This window comes from Meriones unguiculatus, chromosome 1 (genome assembly GCF_030254825.1).
Source record: "Meriones unguiculatus strain TT.TT164.6M chromosome 1, Bangor_MerUng_6.1, whole genome shotgun sequence".
Taxonomy (NCBI): domain Eukaryota; kingdom Metazoa; phylum Chordata; class Mammalia; order Rodentia; family Muridae; genus Meriones; species Meriones unguiculatus.
The window spans coordinates 174,481,842-174,508,265 of record NC_083349.1 but is presented as its reverse complement, the minus strand read 5'-3'; the positions used below and the strand labels follow the sequence as shown (position 1 = coordinate 174,508,265).

The 26,424-nt window shown below is 44.1% G+C and overlaps 1 protein-coding gene across 1 annotated transcript; it reads right to left on the bottom strand.

Annotated features, from left to right (window-relative positions):
- Positions 1-3,224: 3,224 nt before the first annotated feature.
- Positions 3,225-24,405, bottom strand: Hepacam (hepatic and glial cell adhesion molecule). The gene is made up of 7 exons (XM_021638660.2): positions 24,099-24,405; positions 10,336-10,677; positions 9,238-9,519; positions 8,628-8,727; positions 7,741-7,814; positions 7,267-7,337; positions 3,225-6,702 (listed from the first exon to the last, which is right to left on the bottom strand). The coding sequence occupies exons 1-7, from the start codon at positions 24,181-24,183 to the stop codon at positions 6,400-6,402; spliced, it is 1,257 nt and encodes a 418-aa protein (XP_021494335.1). The 5' UTR covers positions 24,184-24,405; the 3' UTR covers positions 3,225-6,399.
- Positions 24,406-26,424: the final 2,019 nt, after the last annotated feature.

Below are 26,424 nucleotides of genomic sequence, written 5' to 3'. Positions count from 1 at the left end.
TGGTAAACTAAATATATATATGTAATATATAAAAATTGAAAGTATATAACTTATGGATCATATAATAGTTGATATGCTATGTACATATATGTAATAGAACTATAATCTGATGTAGTCTCTCATGCAGCTTAAGCTGGCTTGAAGTTCCTTATGTAGCCAAGTTTGACCTTGAACTTCTGATCTTTTGTTGGTTATTCATGCCTTCTCCATGAGTTCTTACTAAAACCTGAAGCTGCTACCTTAACCACTTCTTCCTTCCCACAGAACTCAAGTACGTTGAAATGCTTTAAACCTGATAATTCCTCCTAAATTAAGACCTAGTATGTGCTTACATTTTTGTTTCTCAGGCGTTGAGGACTGCAGGCGAAACAGGAGCATTTCCCAGGGCATTATTCAGATCTACTGGTTCACTTATTTGCCTGTCCTTTTTTTCTCAAACCATCCTCTTGGAATACTTTTCTGTATTGTATTTCTGTCATGTATTTCTGTAAAAGTTTTATTATTATTATTATTGTTCATGGGAAAGCCCAGGTTTTGTTATATCTGATGATAAATTTATTTTATTCTCATGTATGAAAGTCTGTTTTTTTTTTTTTTTCAGGCAAAATACTCTTAGTTGGTCATCATTTTTGCTGTTCTCTTGAAAGAAATTACTCTGATTTCTACTGATTTCCATTATTACTGTCTTCTAAAAGAAGGCTTGTTTTTCTCTCTCTGCTTTTAAGATTTTCACTTTGTCTTTGATGAATTTTTTTTTACTACTGTTTATTGCACATATGGACATATTTTTCTATTTTTTTGTTTATTAATCATTTTGTACACTTAGTAGTTTTAGAAAATATAGGGCTGGAGAGACAGCTCAGTGGTTAAGAGCCCCGGATGCTCTTCCAGAGGACCTGAGTTTGATTTCCAGCACCTAAAAGGCTGCTCACAACCATCCATAGCTCCAATTCAGAAGATCACACACCCTCTCCTGGCCTCTGCAGGCACTGCATGCATGCGGTGTATAGACGAAACATCCACACACAAAATAAAAATAAAGGGGAAAAAATTAAGAAAAATCCGGGCGTGGTATTGTATGCCTTTAATCCCAGCAGTCAGGAGGCAGAGGCAGGCAGATCTCTGTGAGTTTGAAACCAGCCTGGTCTACAAAGCAAGCTCAGGACAGAGTTACACGGAGAAACCCTGTCTGGAAAAACCAAAATAAAATGAAATACCTAGTCACCAACTTTTAAAATAATGACTTTTCAGGCTGGGTAAGGTAAGCTAGGCACTCGGGAGGTAGAAGCAAGCAGATTTCTTTGAGTTTGAGGTCAGCCTAGTCTACATAGAATGTTTCAGGTCAGCCAGGGCAACATAGCACACACACAGATTCCTGGGCTGATGAGATGGCTTGGTATATACTGCTCTTGCAGAGGACTCAAGCTGGGTTCCCCCAGACTCTTGTCAGGCAGCTCACAGTCACATCATGACTCCAGCTCCAGGGGCTGTAACACCTGTGATGCCTCTGGCCTCTAAGGGCACCTGAACTTATGTGCACACACATATAACGAAAAGTGAAATAAATCTTTAAAACGAATAATGGCGTCCCTTCCATCCTCTCCATGGAGATCTGAATAAAATGTGCCACATTTTCATTCTACATGACATACCCCTTAATCTCTTTTTCATATTTTCATCTTCGTGTCTGTTTGAATAGTATCAGATATGTATTCAAATTAGCTATCCATCTCTTCAGGTTTATTTTTTTTCAGGTTTGCTTCATTTTATTTTTATATTGTTTAGCTAATACCCCTTCTATTAAGTCAAATTTTTTTTTTGCCACACACAGAAAATATTTATCTATTCCCATTTTAAAAATTTTTTCAAAAGTTTAAATCTTCAGATTTATTTAATATGTAATTAACCTCTTTTTAACTACTTTTTGCTGCTGCTGGTTTGCTTTTTTGAGACATGGTCTCACATAATCCATGCTGACTCTGAACTTATCTTCCTGCCTTTATCTCCCAAGTGGTAGGATTTAGGATTACAGGTGTGAGTCACCACACCCACGTAACCGTTTTATTTCAGCAAATTTTGCATATATTACTATTGTAGATAATATAAAATTAGCTGATATGGTTTATTACTAACAGCCTATAATTATTACGGTGGTCTTATCTAACTCAGTATCAAATCAATGAAGACACAAACACCTGATAGATTTTAGAACAGCCTTATTTTACCTGGGGCTGGGCAGATATTAACCCCTAAGCTACCTAATTACCTTCCAGTCCCCATCCCATGCCAATTACTCTGATAATTTCTATCTGGGCTACTTCCAATCCATAATTCCATAAACACTTGCTTATTCTTTTCATCCGGGCTGCTTTCCTCTACCCACACTAATCCGGCCACATGCTTCTCCCTATTCTAATCCATAGAGGCTCTGCCTCCTTCTTTCCCCTCTACCTGTCTCTCTCTCACATGATTCTTCTGTCCCCAAAGTCCAAGAGCCTTAGCTCTGCCCCTCAGGTCTGCCCTTCCCACGTGTAAGCCTTTTTATTCAGCCAATCAGGAATAATTTCTTAGGCAAGGTTACAAACGCCATTTTGGGGTACGAGACTGTCTGTTCATAAAAGACAGGAAGCAGACCTGGGGGAGCAAAATAGTTATCAATCAGATACAAGGCACCAGACCATGCTGTTACGTATTACATTAATTTGTGTGTGTGTGTGTGTGTGTGTGAGTGTGTCACTGCATCCACATGAAGGTCCGAGGGCTACTGGTAGAAGTCGGTTTTCTCCTTCCACCACATACGTTCTGGGGATCAAACTCAGGATATCAGCCTTTATGTCAAGTGTCTTATCCTGCTGAGCCATCACACAAACCTTATTTTTATTTACGAAAGTTGACCTTGTCCCTTTTCCAACTTGATCACTATTACACTCTTTACAGAGTGCTTGGTTATTGTCTTCTGTTCTCTTCAACATTCCGTCATTATTTCTTATCTGATAACGCCATCATCTTAAGGCTTTGTGGGTTTGAATCTATTGCATCTTAAATAGTCATGGTGATTTATTTCCATGTATATTTACTGACCCACCCCTTTTTGTGGTTGTTTTTTGTTAATTCTCCCCACTTCATGAGACAAGGCTTTACTGTGTAGCCCAGGCTGGCCTGAATCCCTTGACCCACCTTCATCAATATCCCAGGTGTTGAGATTACAGGTATCACCACAACCATTAACTCATCTTTGATTTGTTTTAATAACAGAAAATTCAAAGTGCCTTTCTCCACAGAAGATTAGCAGTTTCGTTCACCAGCTGTCTTATGTGCCTCCAGCAGGGAAACCCCCTTTCTAGGTCATCAACAATCTATGAGTCTGAGGTCCAACTCTTCTTACTTTGCCAATGGGCTAGACATACTTTTTCAATACAATTCTAATGCAAAATATGCAGGGTAATTCCATATTTTATTAGTACGAAAGCACTCTGGATGTGTCATGCTTTTATTTTGTTTCTGTTCCCTGGAAGTTTCTCCTGTAATACAAACTAAATATACTGTATTCAGGCAGGATCAAGAAGCTCTGAAACAGGAAGGCCTTTCAAATACCCAGTCTCAAGTATCCAGTCTCAACTGTGTCTGTCATGATTCACCTGTTACAGTCTGGCTTTAACTCTTGCTCATGGCTGCAACTCCATATGCCAAGCAGCTCAATGGCTCCTTTGTTGCCAAATTTAATGTGTGTATGTGTATTTCTTTGATGATTCTTTTTTCTTCTTTCCTGGGGATCAAACTTAAGGACTCATCTTCTTTCCTAGGGATCAAATGCTACACAAGCATGCCAATCCCTAATTACTTTGAATTCCTTTTCATACACAGAACCTTCAAAAGTCCTGACTATTCTATCACCCGACCCTCCTCCTCCTTCCGTTTCTTTGAGACAGGGTGTCTCTATGTGCTTCAGCTGGTCTTGACCTTGAGGTCCTCCTGGTTCAGCTTTCCAAGAACTAAGGTTATAGGCATGCACCATCACACTTGTTCCACTTGAAAGCCTCTTCTTGGAGTGTGTGAAGGCCTTTTCACCTATATTTTGACCTTTCTTGATATGCCTTTTTAGCCTTCTCTGTAAGATCTTCTCAACTCAACTCCACAAAATACAATATCTGAGGTCCCAGAGGCCTATCGAATTTTTACCACTTTCTGCTCTATACATTATCCTAAAATAATGCTATCCATTTTAATGGCTCAGTATTCTGAATTCCCCATGTGTATTGTCCACCCAAAACTTTTACACACACTTGGAATATGTCCTCCTTTTGTAACCCCTGATATTTGTTCCCTGAGTATCTTAGATCTGTTTCTGTTACTGTTTCTACACACTGTGTTATAACAATCTGCTCACTTACTGACTTCTTCTATGAGATTGTTTTCTAGGTAGAAGTCATGGCATAATTACACCATTACCCTGCGTTTGGGATATAGTCAACAGTACACAAATAAATGTTTGTTTAGTAACTAAGATAACATAGGAATGAGTGAGTGAGTGAGTGAAAGGGATGGCTTGGGAATGGATGACTTGCAATTTGGAAAGAAAGCAAAGGAGGTTTTATAAAAGCAAGAGAAAAAGGATATAGCTTGTACATTTAGGTTGTACATTTGTTCGGTTTGCTTATGTGGAAATAAAATTATTTCATTTCATTGAAAGTTTATTGAGCATCCAGGTTGTGCCATGCACTCTGCTAGATGCTAGTAATACAAAGATGACAATCAAAACAAAGCAAAACAAAAACAATAACCCACTTTCTTACTTACCCCCGATTCAAGGCAAATTTGGCTTGAGTCTGGGAAGCCAGCCCCACCAGGATTCAGCACCAGGATGTGGCATGCTCTCATCGCACCCTATTCCTCACTCCTATACTTCAAGGCTGATGAACAGGGAGTCCTTTTCCAACTCTTACATACCCTGACCTGCCTGCACTATCACCTACATGCACTAGTTTATGGTGGCTGAGGCACCTGGGAAGGTTAGTGGACTGTGGGTTCTGGCTAAGTAAGGATAGCTGCAGACAATTTGCCACATGAGCAGGGGAACTGAGAGACATGTCGGTGGGGTTGGGAGATGCAGGCAATCTAGAAATTTTGGTGCCTGCAGGGCTGGGACAAAGTGTGTTCTGGTGTGGAGGTGATGCATATGGACCTTGGGAGTTGTTCATTGGATAATGCAGAAGCCAAGACAAAGTTTAGGAGTTGAGGAGGGACAAGAGATGCAGGGGTCTCTGGGGGCATTAGGGAAGAGAGGGCAGACAGCCCAGGACCTTCCTGTCTTTCAGCTATTTATGTGCTTTCTGTCTTCACATAGTACATTGTTTTCTTTCTTCCAAAATGCCCAAAGAGGTGATGGCCTGGAGGTGGCCCAGCCCCTTAGTCTCCTGACTTTAGTACAGATTAGGGAGCTGCCTCTGTCCACTGTCCTTGGTTCTGCGCATCTAGGGGCAAGGCAGGTGGAAAGCATGAGGCTAGTGGGTGGGCCAATGTTGTTTTGACGTGCTGGGGAACGGTAAGCTTCTTCCTCTTTCCATGTTTATCTGGAGAGTAGAATCTTATTATTTTTACAGCTCGAAGAAACTCCTCAACCTTCCTGATGATGATTGAAAAGCTTGGTTTGTAAGAACGCCAGGAACAAACCCACCCACTTTCTCATGAACACAGAGAGGAAGAAAGACCAGTATGGCACGCTTTTGAAGAAGCCATTGGATGCCGCCAACCACTGGGGCCCTGATATTTTGTCTTTGACTAGTCCCAGGTTCCCAGGGTCCTAGGACTGCACCCGGGATTCACCCTTACCAAGAGGAGGAGACAGGGAAGCAGGTGTCCAGAAAAGGTCTTAAGAAAATGACTCCTTTGTGATCAGAACAGGCCCTGTACATCCAGGAACCAGCATCTGACTTGTCTTTAGTTCATGTCAGTGGGCATTTGGGGATAAGCGGCCTCGATTTGGGGCTCAGACCAGGGGTACCACAAATTTTAGGGATCGTAGGAGGCGTGTGGGGTTGGGAGGTGGATAAACGCTCCCAGGGGGGTGCATAGGATCGTCTCATTGGGTAAAATTATTGTTAGTTTCCATAAAATTCTTTAGGGATTGGGCCGGAAATTTAATAATCTATGTAGTCCTAAGAGGGCACAGCTCATACCCACTGAGAACACAGCCAAAGAACACAGCCAGTAAACCCAGCGCACATGCTACCGGGCTTAACACCGAGATCGGCGCTCCACGCGTTTGCGCAAGCTCACACCCTAAACGGGGATCAGGCCACAATCTACCCTCAGCTCTGGCCAGAGGCACCCGGACTTCTCAGCCTCCCCCGGCCGCGGTCAGCACACCGTGGGGCAACCGGTGCGGGCTCCTGGGGCGGCTCAGGCACTGATCTCCACCTGCCCAGCCTCGTCCTGCTCGCGGATCCTGTGCACGCCAGCAGTCCGCAGTGTGCGCGAGGAGCTGCGCGAGCGGCCGGGCGAGCTCGGGGCCCGGGGTGGCGACGTGTGTGTCCGGCCAGTGGCGGGCGAGCGCACTGGGGAGCGCGGGTAGCGGCGGGCTGAGCGGATGGGCAGCCCCGGAGAGCGGCCGGGCACAGGCGGGGACACGGAGTAGCCAGGAGGGCCGGGCTCTGTGGTGCTCCGAGGCTCTGCAGCGGGGTTCTCATCGGGCTCCTGGGAGTCCTGGAAACACAAGCGCTGCGAGGGTCAGCGGTCCCCTGACCCTGGCTAGGAGCACTGGAACTACGGTCGTCTCTCGGGGTCTCCACCCACACCCCGTATCCAGCTTCTATGGCAGACATAAGGCTAGGATTACACGACACCGTGGATGGCCCAGGCACGCAGTAAACGTTAACATGACTCAGTGCCTGTCTCTTTATCCTTTCAGACCTGGTCGTGGCAAATGGGGCTATTGCACTTGAGCAGAGAGCAGAGGAAGGGTTCCAGTGACCACCAAGTAGGTCTTGTGACAAGGGTTAGCCTGGACGCGGGGAAGAGTTGCGGTGGTCCATGAAACTGCATGCTGACTGTCGCGTATATATTGGGAAGGCCAGATCTGCCACTCATTTGCTTGTTTAGACCTTTACACTTTGTCCTCACAATCCCTCTGTGCCATTTTCCAATCTCTAAAGTGGGGGTGTCTGCAGATACTGCAGAAGCACAGTATCTGCAGATACTGCAAAGAGATGGCCGCATCACCCGTTCCCCAGCACGGCACTATAGGGGGTCCCTGACAGAGCGGCTCACCTTGTCCTTCAGAATATATAGTGCCATCGGGTTCTTCCGCTCCTGTTCGCCACTTCGGGGTAGGGTGTCCGCTGCACAGGGAAAGAATGGTCCAGGGGCACATCCTCTCCAGCACTGCTTCTTAACCTTCCTAATGCTGCGCCCCTTAATACTGCTCCTCATGTTTTGGTGACCCCCCCAATCATGAATTATTTTCATCGCTCTTTCACAACTGTAATCTTGCTATTGTTGTAAATCATAATGTGAGTATCTGTGTTTCCCGACGGTCTTAGGTGATTCTTGGGAAAAGGGCCGTCGACCTCGAAGCCGCCTCGGCCCACAGTTTGAGAACCACTGCTCCACACCACCCAGCGCCTCTATTCTGTCCTTGCACCCCTCTTTGCTCTGCTGAATTCCTCATCACCCACTTTCCTCTTCTGATCCTCTCTGATCTGAGTGCTGATGGGCTGGGCCAGCAGGTAGCTGGGAGCTCACCTTCTGATTTTAGGCGGTCATCATTCTGATCCATGTATTCCAAGGAGTTTTGCTTCTCCAACTTCCTCTTCTTCCTGCAAACCGGTCCAACCCCACCAAGAACAGAGCTATTGAAATGTGAACAGGAAATCTAAGGAATGGACACAGAAAGGGTTCTAATGACCACAGAAAAAGCCTCGTGATGGGAAGACGGGAATGAGGGAAGTCCATGAACCGTGGAATAAGTCACATCTAGGTTTGCATGCTAAGACTGTTATTAGCACTGTGACTGTGGGTAGGCTGTTTATCCAACGTGAGTTTCAATCTTTTTCTGTGGACCGAAGGTGCTTTGACTTAAAAGGCAGCACAATGATTTAACTCAGAGAGCTGTCAAGCCCGAAGGAGAAATCACCGTCAGCAAGGCTGCGGTGGTCGGAGGTCACTGAGTACAGATGCAATTCCCTATACGATGGAAAACAAGCAAATTGACGAGAATAGAGTTGGGAGCTGGGGCGGAGGGATAGCTCAGTTGGTAAAGCGATTGCCTTACAAGCACAGGAACTGGGTTCAATTCCAATGATCCACATGAAGAAGGTAGGTATAGTAGCACACAATTGTAATCCCAGCACCAGGAAAGCAAAGACAGGCAGAAGATTAACATCAGAGGTTTACCTCTGGCATTTACACACATGTGCACATGCACCAACTCCAACACACATCTATTCTCACACCTATACAAACATATACACACGCACTAGAGCTGGGAAAATAGAGACATAGCTCAGCAGCCTAGTATGTACACGACCCCAGACTCAAGGCCAGCAACACAGCCAGTCATTCACTCAGCATTAAACTTGGGGTTGAAAAAGACTGAAGAAAGAACTAAAGTGTGAAAACTGACTAGTTACCTGGACTTTTTGGAAGGTTTCCAGCAGGCACAGACTGTCACCAGGGTCACAAGGAGGAAGATGCCTCCTGTAGACAAGATGATATAGAGGGAGCTTCTTCCTAAGGAAAGAGAGGCGGAGAGGTGGGGGCAATTTGAGAAGGGGAACAGAGGTGGCGAGTAGAACTCTAGCAGTGGAGGGAAGAGAAAGGGGCCCCAGCAGCGTGGGTAGGCAGTGGCAGAGCTCACCCGGAGCCTACCTCCCACTTGTGGCTGCCCTCCATGGACAGGTAAGCCACCTCTACTCCTGTCTCACTCCCTCTAGACCAGTGGTTCTCACCCTGTGAGTTTCAGCCCCCTAGGGGTGTGGGGGGGAATGAAATGACCCTCTCACAGGGCTCACCTAAGACCATCAGGAGACACAGACATTTACATTATGATTCAGCAGCAAAATTAAAGCTATGAAGAAGCAGTGAAAATAATTTTACGGTTGGGGGTCACCACAACATGAGGAACTGCATTAAAGGCTCATAGCATTAGGAAGCTTGAGAACCACTGCTCTACACAGTGACTCTCTGGAACACCTTTTGTCCCAGTGGACACTCAGAACTTGGGCCGTCAGGAGAACTTACTATATACGGTGATCTTGACGGGCAAGCTTCGAACCTGGCTGATGGGGTTCTCCACCACGCAGCTGTACAGGTCATCATCCTCCATGAGTACGCGAGTGATGGTGAGCACCTTTTGGTCAGGGGACAGGAGCATTCGGGAGTCGTTGAGGAGGGGCTTGCCATCCTTCAGCCAGGTGTAGCTAGGCTTGGTGCCATTCTCATGGGAGCAGTTGAGGGTGAAGGCCTCACTGAGCTCCAGAACAGTGGTTGAAGCCACTAACACCTGTGGCCTTGAAATGGGCACTGAGCCCCAGAAATGGGAGGATGGAAATGTCTGTGAGCCATAGTCCACAGTGCATTTCTTTCCCCTTTCCCCTCCCACCTTCTGCCATGTAACAGTTCAGTCTGTTGCCTGAGAAGTCCCTCCAGAGATCCTTAGCTTAGTCCTGTCCCACGATCCATCTATCCATCCATCCTTCACCCACTCACTCATTCTTTCTTTTTTTACGGTTTATTTATTATTTATACAGTATTCTGCCTACATGTGTGCCTGCCAGTCAGAAGAAGGCACCAGGTCTCATTATAAATGGTTATAAGCCACCATGTAGTTGCTGAGAATTGAACTCAGGACCTTTGGAAGAGTAGTTGGAAGAACAGCCAGTGCTCTTAACCTCTCTCCAACCCCCATCCACTCATTCTTATTCAAGCAACTTGCATATTGAAGAAAAAAGTCATGGGGAGTGTCCTCACTCCCTTCTTCCCAAATACCATTGCAAAATCACTGGACTTTATTTAAACTCATCAAGCCTGGAAGATAGTTTAGCTGGTAGAAACTAGGTCCAACTCTCTAGGTTTAACACTAGACTCTATCAGTTGTATAAGCTTGGGCAAGTTACTCTCTGTATCTCATTTTTCTTGTCTTTAAAATAGAGAGCGTGACATTATATATCCCTTGATTATTTTAAATGTTAAGTGGGCTGGCCCATGCAAATACTCTATCCATGTTAGCTGTGCCTAGGTACCACCTCCTAATGACCACTCAGCCTTTTGTGTTGGGTTTTCTTGGGTCTAGCTTTAGTCCCAGCCTTGTCCTGCCTCCTTCCCTGCTGAGTGCTTTACCATCCACGGTGAGGTTGATGGTCTTCTCCCCAGTAAAGGTGTCATCAGTGATGGAGATCTCCACTTCATAGGTTCCCTCATCTGCCAGCTGCAGGTCGCTGAGAAGCAAGGAGCCATTTTCAAAGAGCCGGATACGGTCTCGATAGTCAGGCCGCAGAGTGCCAATGACCTCTGTGCCTATGGACTGCACGACAGTCACTGGCTTGTCACGCTTCAGCTGCCACTTCACCACCGGCTTGTCGCTGCTGGTGCTACTGTACTGCACGGAAAGCAGAGCCGACTTCCCCACCGTGCCATGGATCAGACGTATGGGGCTGGTGATGTTCACCCCCTCCAGGGGGACTGCAAACAGAGGCCCATTGGGGAAGAGGGCAGTGTCAGGCCCTCAGCTCCATAGCCCAACTCCACCTTCAAGCTCTGTGTTCTTCCTCATACTGTCAGACCCTTAACTTCCTGCCAGTCCTGGCTTCTTGCCCACTAGTGCCACCTCTTCTCCTACAAAAGTTCTTCGCTCCCTCTCCTCTGTCTCTCTTCTCATAGCCATCCCAGGTCATCTATGGCATTGTCTCTCTGGCATTTTCCTCATTGCCTATCTCTTGCAGAAGATTACGCTGATCCACATTCTACAGGGTCCTTTCATAGAAGTCTTTATTGAACATCCTATGTGTCGAGTCTAATGTGGAAGTAGGATGGCAGGAAATAGAGAAAGCATGGGAATTTAGATTCCCAAAGAAAGAGGAATATGTATACCAAGACTGTGCCCAGGAAGAGGAAGCTCAGGGGCCTGAACGCACAGGAAATTCCATTCCAGGCACACTAAGAATTGCTCTGTCCTTACCCCAGGTGTAGCTGTATCTTACCAGGAGGGCTCAGAGTTCTGCAATTGGGTGGGAAGTTCTGAGGATTCACCTAAACTCTATCCCCACTTGTATTCTCTACAGAGGAAGAATTTGAATGGGCAGAATAAAGAGTTTGGAGACTTAAGGCCTTCCAAGACTAGGTTCCACTACCTACTGGCTGTGTACATGTGGATAAACATTATCCTATCCTTCTCTTTTATAAAATAAGAATAGTAACTATAAATGAGACACCAGCCTATAATCACAGCTCTTTGGAGATAGAGACAGGGGGATCAAAGTTCAAGATCATTCTTAACTACACAGTTTATTGAAGTATGAGGTCAGCCTGTCTCAAAAGGGGGAGGGATAAAATATATAGAGAGAGTTAAGAATGCAGGGCTGTACCATTCCATTTCTTCTTTTACTTGTACTAAATGGTCTGGACCAAATCAAGAGATAAGTGAACTAAAAGTTTGATTATGGTAATTAAGGCAAATTTTATTTGCCAAACAAATTCAATTGACTTAAAGAGCAGGTGCTTTGCTAAGCATGAGCTCCTCCTTTCTGTAAACGGTCAGGGAAAGGCCAGTCAGCCACTTTCCAGCTCTCTGGGCCTCAGTTTTTTCTTCATAGTTAGTTAGACCAGATGACTTCTAAGCAATTTCCAATTCTCATATTCTGTCCATCATCAGCCAGGTATCACCAAACCTCAAGAGATGACTCTGCAGATGAAAGCTGTTGTGGGTGGGAATATATGAATGCCGTGTGTTTATTGGAAGGAAGTGTTAGGTTGAAGTTAGAATGAACAAAGATAACTGTTTGGAAATGTTTCCCCTTGTTTTGTCTTGTCTTGTCTCAAGAGAGAAAGTCTTGCTACACTGTCCAAGATGACCTCTAACACACAATCCTCCTGCCTCTACTTCCAGAGTACTGGGATGACAAAAGCATGGCCACACACCCAGCTCATAAATGGTTTTATATCAATTTTTGAGATAACATCTCAGGTATCCAAGCCTGGTCTTAAACTTGCTACATAGCCAAGCATGATCTTGACTTCCTGATCTTCCTGCCTCTACCTCCTGAGTCTTGGGATTGTAGGCACTTATCACCACACCCAGGTTAGGCAGAGCTTAGGATGATCTTAGGGCTTCATGCATATTAGGCAAGCTAATGGCCTATAGCTGAGGCAGGAAATAGGAGTTGGGACATCAACAGGAAGAAAAGATTCTGGGATACAGCCAGGCATGGGAGATTTGTCCAGGAAGATGTGAAGAAGATAGATGCATGGTATCTGAGCACAGTTTACCAGCCACATGGCAGAATGCAAATTAGTGTAAATGGGTTATTTTAAGTTATGAGCTAGTCAGAGAAGAGCCTTCGTATATGGCCAAGGTATTTGTAAATATATCTTGAGTCTCATCGGTCATTATTCTGGGAAGTCAGGGCCAAGAGAAAAAAACACCACAACAGTGACCTACCATGTAGGTGCTGGGAATTGAACCTGGGTTCTCTGTAAGAACAAGTGTCTTTAACTGCTGAGCCATCTCTCCAGCCTTAAGGGTTTATTTATTTTTGTTTTTTATTTCTCTGTATATATGTGTGTCTATGTGAATGTATATCATATGAATATGGGTGCCTGTGGAGGCCAGAAAAGGACACTGGTGAACTTGGAATTGAAGTTAGAGGCTGTTGTGAGCCATTTGACTTGAGTGCTGGAAACTGAACTCAGGTGTTTTGGGAGATCAAAAAATGACCTTAACTGCTGAGCCATCTTTGTAGTGCTTCTTTTCAACCATTTTTTTTTTCTTTTTCTGGGACAAGTTCCTACTGTGCAGTCCTGGCTGGCCTGGAACTTGCTATATATACCAGACTGACCTTGACTACAGAGAAATCCATCTGCCCCTGCCTCCAAAGTGCTGTGATCAAATGCATTTGACATCATTCCTGGCCTAATCTCAAACATTTTTTTTAAACAAAAGTATTTTTGTTTTTCTAAAAATCTTACATAATGGAAATAAATGAAAGATGATTCCGTATGCCTTATTTGTTTTGGCAGGAGAGATGATGGAGGCCTGAGTTCTTTCCTCCCCCGCAACAAGGAGAACTGCTAGGAATTCCTATGGTCTTGCATATCAGACTGAAATCCACTTAGCCACACGTTCTACATAGCTTCTTTCAACTTTCAGTTTTGTGATGACTTAAATGGAATTCCCTGTCAAACAGCTGCTATGTCCCATTCTCAGCTAGATTTAGAAAAGCAAGCCTTCAATTTTCCCCAAGTAGGCAAAGGAGCTTAGATATGTATGACTTGAAGTGGTCCTGAGAAAACTCATGGGGTATACTTAAAGGCCACCGTGGTGGTGCTCAAATAGTGAGGGGGCTTCTGCTCACGTCTCAGGATCCAGTCTGAAACTGTAGGATCAGCACATGCCAGTTATGTGTGGAACCAGTCAAAGGCTAGCAAATCTGAGTAAGGAAGGGCTGGAGAGATGGAGCAGTGGTGAAAAATCGCATACTTCTCTTGCAGAGGACCCGAGTTTAGGTCCCAGCACCCGTATCAGCTGCCTCAAAACCACCCATATCTCTAGCTCCAGTGGATCTGATGTCCTCTGTGGGCACTTAACACACACACAAATATATATTGGAAAATTTTGAGGGACTGGAGAGATGGCTCAAAAGCATTGGCTGCTTTTTCAGAGGACCTGATCTTAATTCCTAGCTAACAATTGTTTGTCACTACAGTTCCAGGTGATCTAACTGGACATATATCCAGCAAAACATCAATCGATGTACATAAAATAAAAACAAATAGGTCATTGAAAAACACAAAATTTGAAAACAGCCCTGTTGTGGTTTGGATGTGTTCTGTCCCTCAAGTGTTTGTGCTGTAATCCTTTTCCGTGGCATGGTGGTGTTAGAAGAGAGTGACCTTTAAGGTGGAATGGGAATACTGTCCTTGGAGGGAATTGAGATAGTTACTGTGGGACTTTGTGTTAATTCTCCAGAAATTAAACTGACTAATACAGATCTCAAACACCAAACTTCGGGACCTCTCTTTTCCTTCTACTTGGACTTCAGGTAGAATTTAGGTAGAATTTTAGGTAGGTTTTAATGACTTTAAGTAGAAGGTATTAATTACGCTTCTCTCTTCTGTAATCTCTTCTCTCTTTCTCTTGGGCTTCCCTGGATTATATCCTCACCTCTTCCATTCTAAGATTCCTGGTAGCCTTTTTTTTTGGTGTTGTTTCCCTCCTTAATTCTGTTTTTTTTTTAATCAATTCCAATTATATTGTGGATAAAAACAAAAACAAACAAACAAACAAACAAAAAAACACTGAAAATGCAGCCTTTGACTGCCTCCTAATTTACCCTAGCCCAGGCAGCTGCTTTCCTTATGCTGAGAACACTGGTATGCCCACAAGCAGAAGGGATGCCTGCACGCTTATTGTAAGAGGATGGCGCCATCTTTCTCAGACTCTGATGAGAAGAACATTTTTGCCCAGCATGCACAGTTGCCTAGAAACTGGAAAGAATCTAAGTTTGGGTTTCATAACTTTACTTCGACATAGAGAGCTGGGACAGGAGCCAAAGCAGGACACAGAAATGAGGAAATGGCTAACACCTCAGGCCCAGAGTGGTAATAAAAGGGAGGATTTTTCAACCTGGAGAAGCAATTAACTTAATCATTGTCTCTGAGGCATCATTATGGAGAAAGTCTCTGTTCCCACAATAGGCAAAACAAAAGGAAATTACCATCTCTGCACTATGTTCCTATCTAACTAAACAATGTCCTGGTGTTTAGGTCAGTAGCTTCTACTCAGAGAGGATTTGGCTTCACATGACACAGAGGAAAGGCAAACTTTGAGAATGGCTCTGCACAGAGCTGTGATCCCTTTATGCTTTGTCCCGTAAAGGAATCACCTTCTAGTGTTTTTCACACCTTTATGGGGCAAATTCTTCATTTTGCCTTAAATTCACTCCTCAAAGGCATCAGTGGGATGGTGCCGAATTCATGTTGTAGGAGTTGTCTCTCTGTACCTTACCCATGTTCTCTAGTGCCAGTAACCACACTTGTAACCCTTTTTACCCGAAGCAAGTTTATTCGCTTGGGTCTGTCTCCTTCCACTTCATTGACCATCATAGATGCCCTTCTCTAAACTTTCTCCAACTGTATTATTTCCTTTCTGAAGTATGGTGACCAGACCCTCACATAATAATCCAAGGGCAGCAAGAGCTTTGTCCTCTGAAAGGAAAATATATTGTTTTCTGCTTTTGGTTTTTAAAATATCCTTCTTTCCTATTTGATGATGATCTTGAGTTAGGCAAGACAGATGCGCACAGAGTGAAAAAGAGGCAAGCTGTATGGTGGTTGGATGGTGATGCAACCACAGAGCTACATTACAGAAGACATCATAAGACTGCTCAGTTAGGAAAAGTCAGCTTTACCCAGGACTTAACATCACCTGGGGCCAGCAAGACCAATAAAAATAACAACTGTTTGTCCTTTATTTAAGTCCAAGGATATCTCTTTATCATCGGCCTTACAGAATTCCTTGCTCCCATCCAAAGATCCCATACAAGAATAAAAAGCATGGCGCAAACCCTGCTCTGCGAACCCCTCTCCATTTCTGAAGTTCCCTATGACATCTGTACTTACCTAAAGTTTGCTCACAATGATGCTATCCAAAATCCCGAGTGATACTGGAGAAGCTTGCTCCCCCTGAGTGCACTTTCACTCTGAAACTAACGTCCTCCAAATTCCTTGCTTTGTCTCACTTCTGAATTCTTTATTTGATGGCTACCAAAACCTGGAAGCATTGGATTGGTGGCCTTCACAATCTGCTGTCACTACCTGTGAGACCTCAGTTGAATTCATTACTGGCAACTGTTAGGTTTCAAACCTGGTACAAATGGCTGAGGTGCGTATTTAACATATCAGGGCAGATGCTGGCTGCCGGGTTGCCCCTACTTCCTTCAGTGCCTACCGGGTTCTAAGGTCCTCCCGGGTGGCATATCCTGCCCCCTTCCCTAAACTCTCCAGTCCAGGGGCTAGGCTGCTCTTTCCTCAGCTGCTCTTCCCCACATAACTCAACCATTTTGGTTACCTACTCTCTTTGCACCTTTGGGCCTCCTGGCTGTTGCATCTTCTTCTCCTCTCTCCCCTCACTCTTCCCCTCTCGGATATGCTCGGATGGCACAGCTAAGTCTGGTCATGTCCACCCTGGACTCTCCCAGATGCCCCGCCTCCGGCTCTGCTCTCCACATATCTACAATAAACCTCCTCCACCATACCTGGGACCAGTCATCTCCTGTCTTTTTCTTTTATTTCTTTTACTTTTTTTTTTCCTGTTCAGCAACAATCTGAGAAAATGACCCATCCTTCCCACTTTTACTGTGTAAAAGCATCATTGGTGTATAATGGTGGAGATTATTGCACTTTATTCCTGTGCTGTTATCCTGGAACATAAGACTGTAAAATCATTTGAAATGTCAATTATCCAGGAACATGGGGGGTATTGGGAAACAGAAACTGTGAAGAAGTCCCTTGAGATTCAGGAGAAAGGGGGTTTTAATCTACTTTTTAAGGGACATAGATGTTCAGGAATAGTTGAAACATAAATTAAGGCAGCATGAAAATTGCCACGTTTGTGGATTGAAACAATCGCTGTGGTTAGTCTGTCCATTCAATAATCTGATCTACAAAAAGCAAACAAAAATGTGGAGCAGTGGTGGCACACACCTTTAATCCCGGCACACGGGAGACAGAGGCAAGTGGATCTCTGAGTTTGAGGCAACGCAGAGCAAGTACCCTGAGAGCTAGGGCTACACAGAGAAACCCCTTCTCGAAAAGCTAATAATTACAATAATAATTTGACCTATAATTCAATACACTACCGCTCAAATCTCAGGAAGTGTCCTTCCTTAATGTTGTCAAGATAGATCAACAGAGCAGCCTAGAGCAGACTCGCATATGATGTGTCAACCTATGACAAAGGTAACCATAGTGTAGCACAGAGAGGGTTTGTTTTCCTTGTATGACAGGCCCAACTGCTTCAGAGTTGCTCTTGGCAAAACTGCTTTAGCACACCCCTCTTTGCCCTCACTAATGCTTTGACAACTATCATGCCCCTCTCTTTTGCCTGGAATTCCAAATTCTGAAAGAGAAGCCCTGGTGCAGCTGTCCTTGGAATGAAGAAATGCTAGAGGCATGTGCCCTCTTTGGCTGTCAGACTATTGAGACAATGGTCTCCAAGGAACTGGAATTTCTCAGGAATCTATAAGAGAAGGAAAGGCTAAAGCCTGATGCTAGCCAGAGAAAGAACTTCCCTTCCTGGGGGAAAAAAAAATTCTTGTGGTTATGACACGTCAGACCATCTTGCTCAAACAATGATGGGTCAATGATAGGCAAGGACCATACCTTGACCAGGACTGTATAGTTATATATACCTCTTGCTCTCTGTATAAACCTAAACTTCATGTCTGTGACCCAAAAATAAACTTGTAGGGGGAAGGTCACAGGACCTTTTTCTATTGCTTTCTTCCTAATGCAGCTACATTGAATATCCTTTCTCTGCTTTTTACTACTATCTCTTTTTAAACATTTATATATATTTATATATATTATATTTAATAATATATAAGTATATCATATTAATATATTATATTAATATTAAATATATTAAAACATATTAATATATTATATAATATATTTTATATATTTATATATATAAATATATATATTTGTTTGTTTGCAGAGGTCATGATATGAGTCCTATGACACCCTTCTACTCTCTTATTCCATTATGTGTGCTCCAGGGATCAAAGTTAAATTGTGAGACTTGGCAACAACTGTCTACTCACTGAGTCACCTCACCAGTCCCCTAACTGTCTTTTTAATTAGCCTATTGAGGACGAGTGTCGGAGCCTGGCTTGCTAGGGTTGCCAGGGCCAAGGCTCTGACTCTAATAGTTCTGGGAACATCATCTAGTGGTTAGGACCTGCTAACTCTTTAGAGTCGTAGGACACAGAACGTCTCTGGTGACCTTTGTGACTCTTTCCTTAGTCTTTAGTTTTGTGCACTGACCAACACAAATCACGCACACTGACATGAAATTTGAGTTGAAGAAAAATAACATCTCTCTAAAAAGAACTACAGGAGCCAGTCAGTTCATGAGGTTGAGGTTCACTGCAACGTGCCAAAGAAAGAAGGAGATACATGAGAGAGACGCTTACTCAACATTTAACCTTCTTGACTTACACTCCACTTCCACAAAATATTAGTATTCTTCTTCACTAAGGGGTGTGTGTGTGTGTGTGTGTGTGTGTGTGTGTGTGTATGTGTGTGTGAGTGCACTTGCAGGTGTGTTCACTTATGCAGAAGCCAGAGGAGGACATGGAGTGACCTGCTCTGTCACTCTCTTCCTTACTCGTGGAGACAGGGTCACTCACTCACGGGGCTGGGCCTGGTAGCCCTAACAACCTTCTTCTCCCCTCCCCGACTCCCTGTGCTGGGTTTTATAGGCATTGGCTAAACAACACCAGTCATTTTGTGTGGGCTCTGAGCATTTGCGCTCAAGTCTTCATGATTATGCAACAAGTACTTTCATCTGCTGAGCCACCTCCTCAGGTTCCAAGGCAGAGCTTTAGGGATGATAGCCCCTTAAGGCCAACTCTTGAATACACAGAATCCTTCGCACCAACTCTGGCTTTCCTGGTCCTGACCACCAAGTGGCAGGTTGTCTCTACTTATTCCGGTAACAATCATTACAATAAAGAATGCTGGGACATGTAGAAGTAAAAATGAATCTTTCCCCTATATAACATGTTGGAAAATATCAGTTCTAGATAGATTGGAGATCTAAGGATGAAAGGGGAAACAACATTTTAAACAGAATGGACACCGTCTGCCCTTGAGAACACATGCAGACTTCTTAGAGCACAAAAGACGATAACGAGCTGGGTGGGATAACTTATGCCAATAATCCCAGCATTTAGGATGAGGCAGAAGAATCACTGTGAGTTTGAGGCCAGCCTGGGCTGCCATAGTCGGTCTCAGGCTAGCCTAGGATATAGATTGAGAGTCTGTTAAAAAAAAAAAAAAAGACAAAAGAAAAAAAACATGCAGGCTACTCAGTGGAAGGCTGTGCAAATGATTTGGAACAAGGGTTGGAGAGATGGCTCAGCAGTTCAGAGAACATAGTGTTCTCACAGAAGACCGGAGTTCAAGCCCTGATACCTGTATCCGGTGATTCACAGCCACCTGTAAGTCCATCATGTACATGCTCAACACACATACACACTTAGAAAATAAAATAATAAATCTGTTTTAAAAAGTCTTGGAACTGGGTGAGGTGGTGCACACCTGTAATCCCAGCACTCCAGGAATCAGAAGCAGGTGGATATCTGTAAGTTTGAGGCCAACCTGATCTACAAAGTGAGTCCAGGACATCCAGGGCTACATAGAGAAACCCTGTCTCAAAAACCAAAAACCAAGCAAACAACAACAACAACAAAAAGATTTGGAACAGGTATTTCAGAGAAAAATACATTCAATTGGCTGATAAAAATATGAGAAAAGCTCAGCTTGATTATTGGCTTGGTTACCATGGTAATGTAAGTTTAAACTATAATTTGATTCCATTTCATACAAGAAGATCGGGAGATGATTGGCTCATGGAGGCATTAACTTCATCAGTGGGTTAATTCATTAGTGGTTGGTTCTAAGAGGGCTATTAAGATGTATGGCCCGGTTGGAGGAATAGTTCACTGGGGGTATGTTTTGCCTGACCCCTCCTGTCTGTCTTCGTCTTCAACCTGCCATGAGCTGACTTGCCCTTCCTCATGGTCCCTAACTTTGTGATGTTCTGCTGAACTAAGCACAGGTCCAGAAGCATTGGGAACAAATGACTCTGAGGTAAAGGATGGGCAGGGCCACATTATATTCTATATCACAAGAGTACATTTGCAGTGTAAATTGTAGATAGGAATCTGTATGTACACACTGTAACTCGGATAATCATGGGGAGGAATGTGAGATTCATCGGCCTTGGGCCTATGTGAATACCCCACTACAGAGAGAAAGAGAGATGAAGATGAAGGGAAATCATAGGAGAAATAAGAAAAGTACCAACACCATGAATTATAAAGATAAGGCTTGATCACCTGACTGGAAGCGCCAGACTAAAGTTTGAATTGATTCATCGCCTTTGTTCCTGTTCCTTATAGAATGGGCTAGTTAGCAATGGTCTGAATAAAGCACATTTGGGAATGATAATACTCTGGCCTCCTAGATTGCTGGCTCTGTGAATAAAGTCCTGTTTGAAGATTCACTTCCTGCCTGTGCTCATTGGCTTCTGTAGTAACAGGCAACACAAACTACTTGGGTTCATATCTTGGTAAGCACAAAGCCAAAATAAACATAGTCAAGTCATAAAAGTAGAGAGGAGAAAGATTTATTGCCTGAAGCAGGGAAGGAAAGCATAGGATTTATTTCCAAAGTAATGCCCTCCTTGAACAAAGGGAGAGTGGGGATTTCATTCAGGGAGCCTATACATACTCATATAGAAGCTGGCCAGACGCTATGCCTTGCCACTTAGAGAGTAAATCCCTGGGTATGCTCAGTATCATATGGAGTACATGTTTAGAAGATGAAAGTGAGGCAGGAATGCCTCTGGCCATGCTCAGCTTGCACCACAAAGCTTACGCTGAAAAGGAAGACTCTCTGAAGGTACATTAATACAGGAGCCTGTTCTGAAGGTGCCTGCCTCAGTGGCTATCATAACAACTGAAATACTTGGGTGATTCTGAGGTAATAGCATGATTTGTTCTGTTTTTTAGACAAGGTCTCACTGTGTAGCCCTGGATGGCCTGGAATTTACTATGTAAACTAGATTGGCCTAGAACTCACATAGATCCTCCTGCCTCTGCCTCTCAAAAGTGCTCAGATTAAAAGTGTATCCCAGCAACCTAGCCATATCTGTTTCTTTGTCTGGGGAATGATTATATAGGCCGGTTCACTTGTTAAGGGTACACCAGTCTATACCCTTAAGCTGAATCAATTTTTCTCTATGGTATTTTCAATTACACAAAATTTTTTAAACCAAAAAGCATTCCCACAGCAATATGGTAGTAAACTTAGGCTAAAAAGGTACTGCATGTAATGGCTCATACCTGTTATTCCAGAACTCAGGAGGCTAAGGCAAGAGTGTTGCTGTAAGTTCAAGGCTGACATGGACTACAGTGTCAGGCTCTTCTCAGTATCCACCCACATCACCAAGTTCAGCACAGAAAGCAGGCAGCGAAGAAGAATCCAAAGAATAAAACCTCCAATGTTTTGAATCATACCTTTTAATGTTTATCTCTGTCAACACCTTTAGACCCTGGAAAAGTCTTATTTGAATATTCTGTGAATTATGTTATGGCCAGTTTACAAGGGCTGAATTTGGCCTGATTCTGGCCAGCAAGATGGTTTAGTGGGTAAAGATACTTGTCACCAAACCTGAGATCTGGGACCCACAGGATGGAAAGAAAGAACTGGCTTCTGAAACTTGTCTTTTGACTTCTACAGTTTTACGTCTCCACTCCCACAAAATAAGCAGATAAATGGGAAAACAAACAAGGAGTAGGCTGTGGCAGAGAAAACCTGATTGTCAACATCAGAGCCTAAATTTTATTTTATGTATATGAGCGTTTTGCCTGCATTTATGATATGCACCACATATGTGCAGAGCCTGAGGAGGTCAGAAGAGACCATTGCAGAAGTTATGGATGGTTGTGCGAGCCACCATCGTCCTCTCTGCAAGAGCAGCAGCCACTCTTAACTAAGCCACCTCTCCAGCCCTCTCAGCTTCCATTGAAGTTACGTAGGGCTACAGCGTAAAAAGACCCTGACTCAAACAAACACACAAGAAAACGAACATAAATTCTCTGCCTGGAATAAAGAGAGGCAAACCCCAGGGATCCATCAGCTTAGCTTGTTTCTGGGGACTCTAGGCAGTACCATGGTTTCTCTCCCAGGCCCAGTGTACCACTTCATTCTACTGACACAGAATTAATGCCAACAGCTTACATTTTGGAATTTATCTGTTACAGAAGCCAGCATTTCCCTAAACAATACAGTGAAGAACCTGTACTTTTATTGCTTGTTACAATAGTAGTACAATAGTCTATGGTCCAACATTTGGCTCTCTTAGGCTATAACTTATATTGTTTGTTTGTTTGTCACAGGATGTCATGTAGCACACTCTGTCTTAAAAACTAAGCCAAACAGAACCAAAAACAAAACCCAGCTCTCCACATAGTCAAAGATGACCTTCAACTCCTGATCCTCCTTCCTCTACCTCTCAAGTTTACCAGCATGTACCACCATGCCTGGCTCATAACCAATATTCGATTAGCATAGTTTATAATTAGAAAATAGCGTTGGTGTGGAATAACCACATCTCCTCAAACTCAAATACTGAAGTACTCCTAATCCCTCCCCCAAGCCCTGCATCTCACAGTCGGACTTCTTTTGTCAGTGGGGTCTCTGCAGAGCCAAGGAATAAAGATGAGGTCATACTTGAGAAGGGCGGACCCACTTCCTCACAAGTCCTTGTAAACTGGGACATTTGAACACTGACACGCAAACAGGAAAACGCCACCTGAAGGCTGGGATTTTGCTGCCATAAGCTAAAGGCCTGGAACGGATCTGTCCTCGGTGCTTTCAGAAGGAGTGTGACACCACTGATACTTTGATCTCCAGCATCTGCCTTTCAGAACTGCAAGACAACTTTCTGCTACCTAACCCACCTAGCTTGTGTTGCTTTGTTTCTTCCGCTCAGAAGAATTAAACAGGCTTCCATTCTCATCTATTTTGCCACCTTTTCCCCTTCAATGCCTCAGTGCAAACCAAGAGACCCAAAACCTGATCCTGTCAGTTCCCAAATTAAAGGTCGTGCGGTTACCCCATCCACCATTTACAGACTATCTCCCATCTTCTGAGAGAGGTTCACAGGGCTTTTACTGAACTCAGTTCACACTCTCTTCTCAGCAATGCTGAACTTCTGGGCGCCGCCTAAACACAGGAGACTATTTCAAGCTCTTGACCTTTGTCCGTTTCCCAACAATAATCTCACTCATGCTCCTACCTATTTTTCTTATCCTCTGAGATTCAGTGCAGACATTCTTTCTACAAGGAAACATTCCCTGGTTCTGGCCGCCCACCAGCATCCTGCCCCACCAGCCCCAGCTTCCTGTATGGAGGCAGGTGACTTTTTTTCTGATTCCTGCTTTTTGTTGAAATGATCTATGTATCCTCTTGCCACACTAAGATGTGTATTGTGGGCTCCCTGTAATTGTGCATACGTACACATAAATACATCAACGGTGTTTAAAATAAGTTCAGTTCTCTAGGGGGTTGATAGGGGGCGCTACAAGAGGTAGGTGTCTATGGGTTGGAGTGGATTATGAATAGGATGGATTCCTATCCTAAACCAGGAGGCTCATTATCTACAAAGCTTCTTTCATCTTTCAAGCTGGTTGACACTCAGAGAAGCCAGGGCGGAGGTTTGGGAGGCGCAAAACCAAGATTTCCCCTCCTCCTCCCACCAAGAGCTCACATAAGCCATTAGAAAGAATGCCGGACTGGCCCACGCCAACAAGTCATTCCCATAAGAAGTGGCATGATGTCTTCCATGTAATGTACTGAATGCCGTGGGCGCTCCGAAGTCATGCAGCCTTTCGGGGAGGGGGCTAGGGGCCAGGCGGGAAGCACAGGGAATGAAGAGATATATTCAACACTGATTTCTGAATTCACTGAGTTGCTTCCCACGGCCACTGAGCTCTCTCCCCTCCTCCAGCCCTGATATTCTGGCTCTGCTCTACCCCCCTCTCGCTCTGTCAAAAGCCCCAAGTTCTTTCCTCCAGACCCTTCTGGTCTCCTACCTGGCTGGATGAGAAACAGGTAGACAAAAGGAGCTAGGCGCAGGGCCCTGGAGACTCTTGACAGGGCTCCCCTTTCTCTCTTCATTTTGGGTGGCGTTCTCCAGCTCTGGTGCAGACAATTAGCATGATTTCTCCACTCCGGGCACGTCCCTTTGTACCACTCGGAGTTTCTCTGCCCGGGCACAACCCTGCCAACTTCCCTCTGAATACACAGAGCTCTGTGTGTTGCTGGCCTTGTTCTCAGCTCTTGCTTCGCTCAGACCTAGCATTTTCTAGTTTCCAAGCCCTTCGCTCCCCCAGTCTGGACAGGAATATCTGCTTAGATGCTTATTTCCATGGCGAGTTCCATCCTATGGGGCCTCTGGTGGTCCGGCGGTTCGTGGCTTGTCTGCAGTAAAGCCCCACTCCCAAGGCAGATGCAGATCTGGGCTCAGTGTCCCAGCTTACACGGCTCCACCTCACACTCCTTCTTCTGTTCCATGACAGAAAGATTGGAAAAGGCCTTGATTTCGGTTACTTTCACGCGTGTTCTAGTTGGGAGTCTCTCCAATCACAGGTGCAGAGAGATGCTGGGAGCATCTTTCCAGAAGCCACTCTACCATCCCTCTACCTGCAGCTAGTGTTCTAGGACATGTCAGAGCCAAGAGGAGGTTAATGCCCCGCAATCCAGTGCGCTGGGGTTCTGCTATCAGTGTAACAGCCTAACAGGCTCTGTCTCTGAAGTCCGGTGCAGTCACTCCACTCATAAAATGCTTATTTACTCTGCAGTAATGGGATGGACGCAGTACCTTTGAGGCTTTGATTTTTACCTGTGTAAAATGGCTAAAATAGCAGCCTCCTCGGAGGAATTGCTGGGAGGATTGCTGAACTGCTTCTGTTGGATGCCCAGCCAATGCATTATAGGGAGAAAGCGTTTAAGTGAGTACATGTCTGTAATCCTAGCACTAAGGAATGTATTTAATCTGGAAGTCAAAACCAGCCTATGTTGAGAGACTTAAACTTTGAGGGCCACCCAACACAGTCTTACTTTTTTTTTTTTTGTATGTACAGTTCAGTGGTTTTAGTATTTTCACAAGGTTCTGAGACTGTCACAAATATCCATTTGTTGTTAGCTCTCCCCAAATAAGACTCCTACTCAGCTGTCACTACCTATACTTCCTCTCTCCAGCCCCATAAATTACTGACCTACTTTCTGTCTGTGTGGATTTGCCTACTATGGGTATGATATATAGATGACACCATATCCATCATGCCTGTTTCTCGCTTTCTACAGAACTCCCAAACTGTTTATATTCTCACCAGCAATTCACAGGTAGGACTGTGTAAGGCCCTTTTCACATATTTGTTTGTCTTTGTTCTTGAGACAGGGTCTTATGTATCTTAGTTGCCTTTCAACTTGGTATGTAGTCGAGGATGACCTTGAACTCCTGATGTTCCTGGTACCATGTCTCAAGTACTGAAATTTCAGGTATATACCACTATGCCTTGTTTTATTGACCTTCTCCTTAAAAAAAAAAAAACAAATTAAAAATTTTAATTCTTTGGCTATTTCATACATGTTTATAGTATATTTTGTTCATTTCTCTTCCCATTATCTTTTCTTAGTTCCTCCCAGTTCTTCTGGGAAGACCTTCTTCCCACCAAATCCTCTTCCAATTTTTATATCTTTTTTGAGTGTCAGAGGATGGCCAAGCAAGGAAGCAAAGTTTATTGAAGACAAAAGGAAGAGCTCTCTGAAGCTGGGAGGGGACCGGAATATAAGTTATTCTTTTATGTTTTTGCTTTAATTTGCTCTGTTTTTGTGACCTGCTAAGTTTTATCAGTGGTGTACAGGTGAAGGATTTCTTTCTGGAGCATGGCTAACCTCCCAGCGGTTACACAACTAAAGAAAATGACCTATCTCCTCTCAGCAACCATTAACTATCTAACTCTTTAAGAAGAGGTAGGGCCTTGTGTGTGCACATGTGTGTAAGACAACTCAGGGGAAATTCTCTCCTCCCACCATGTTGGTCCGATGTATTGAACTCAGGTTTGGTGACAAGTACCTTAACTTGTTGAACTGTTTCAACAGTCCCTATAGCCTCTCACATTTTAAAAGAGGCCTTTTCTTCCTTCTCTTTCCATTCATGCAGGGTTCATTTTATCTTGGTGAGATCAGAGTTCACAACTCCCTTCTATGTTTATTTATTTTTTATTTATTGAGAGAAGGTCTCACTGTAGCCTTGAACTCCTGATTCTTCTTCCTCCATCTCCCAAATGCTAGGCCTTTGGACATGTACTACCACACCTGGCTTCACAACTCCCCATCAGTTACTTTTATCCCTGG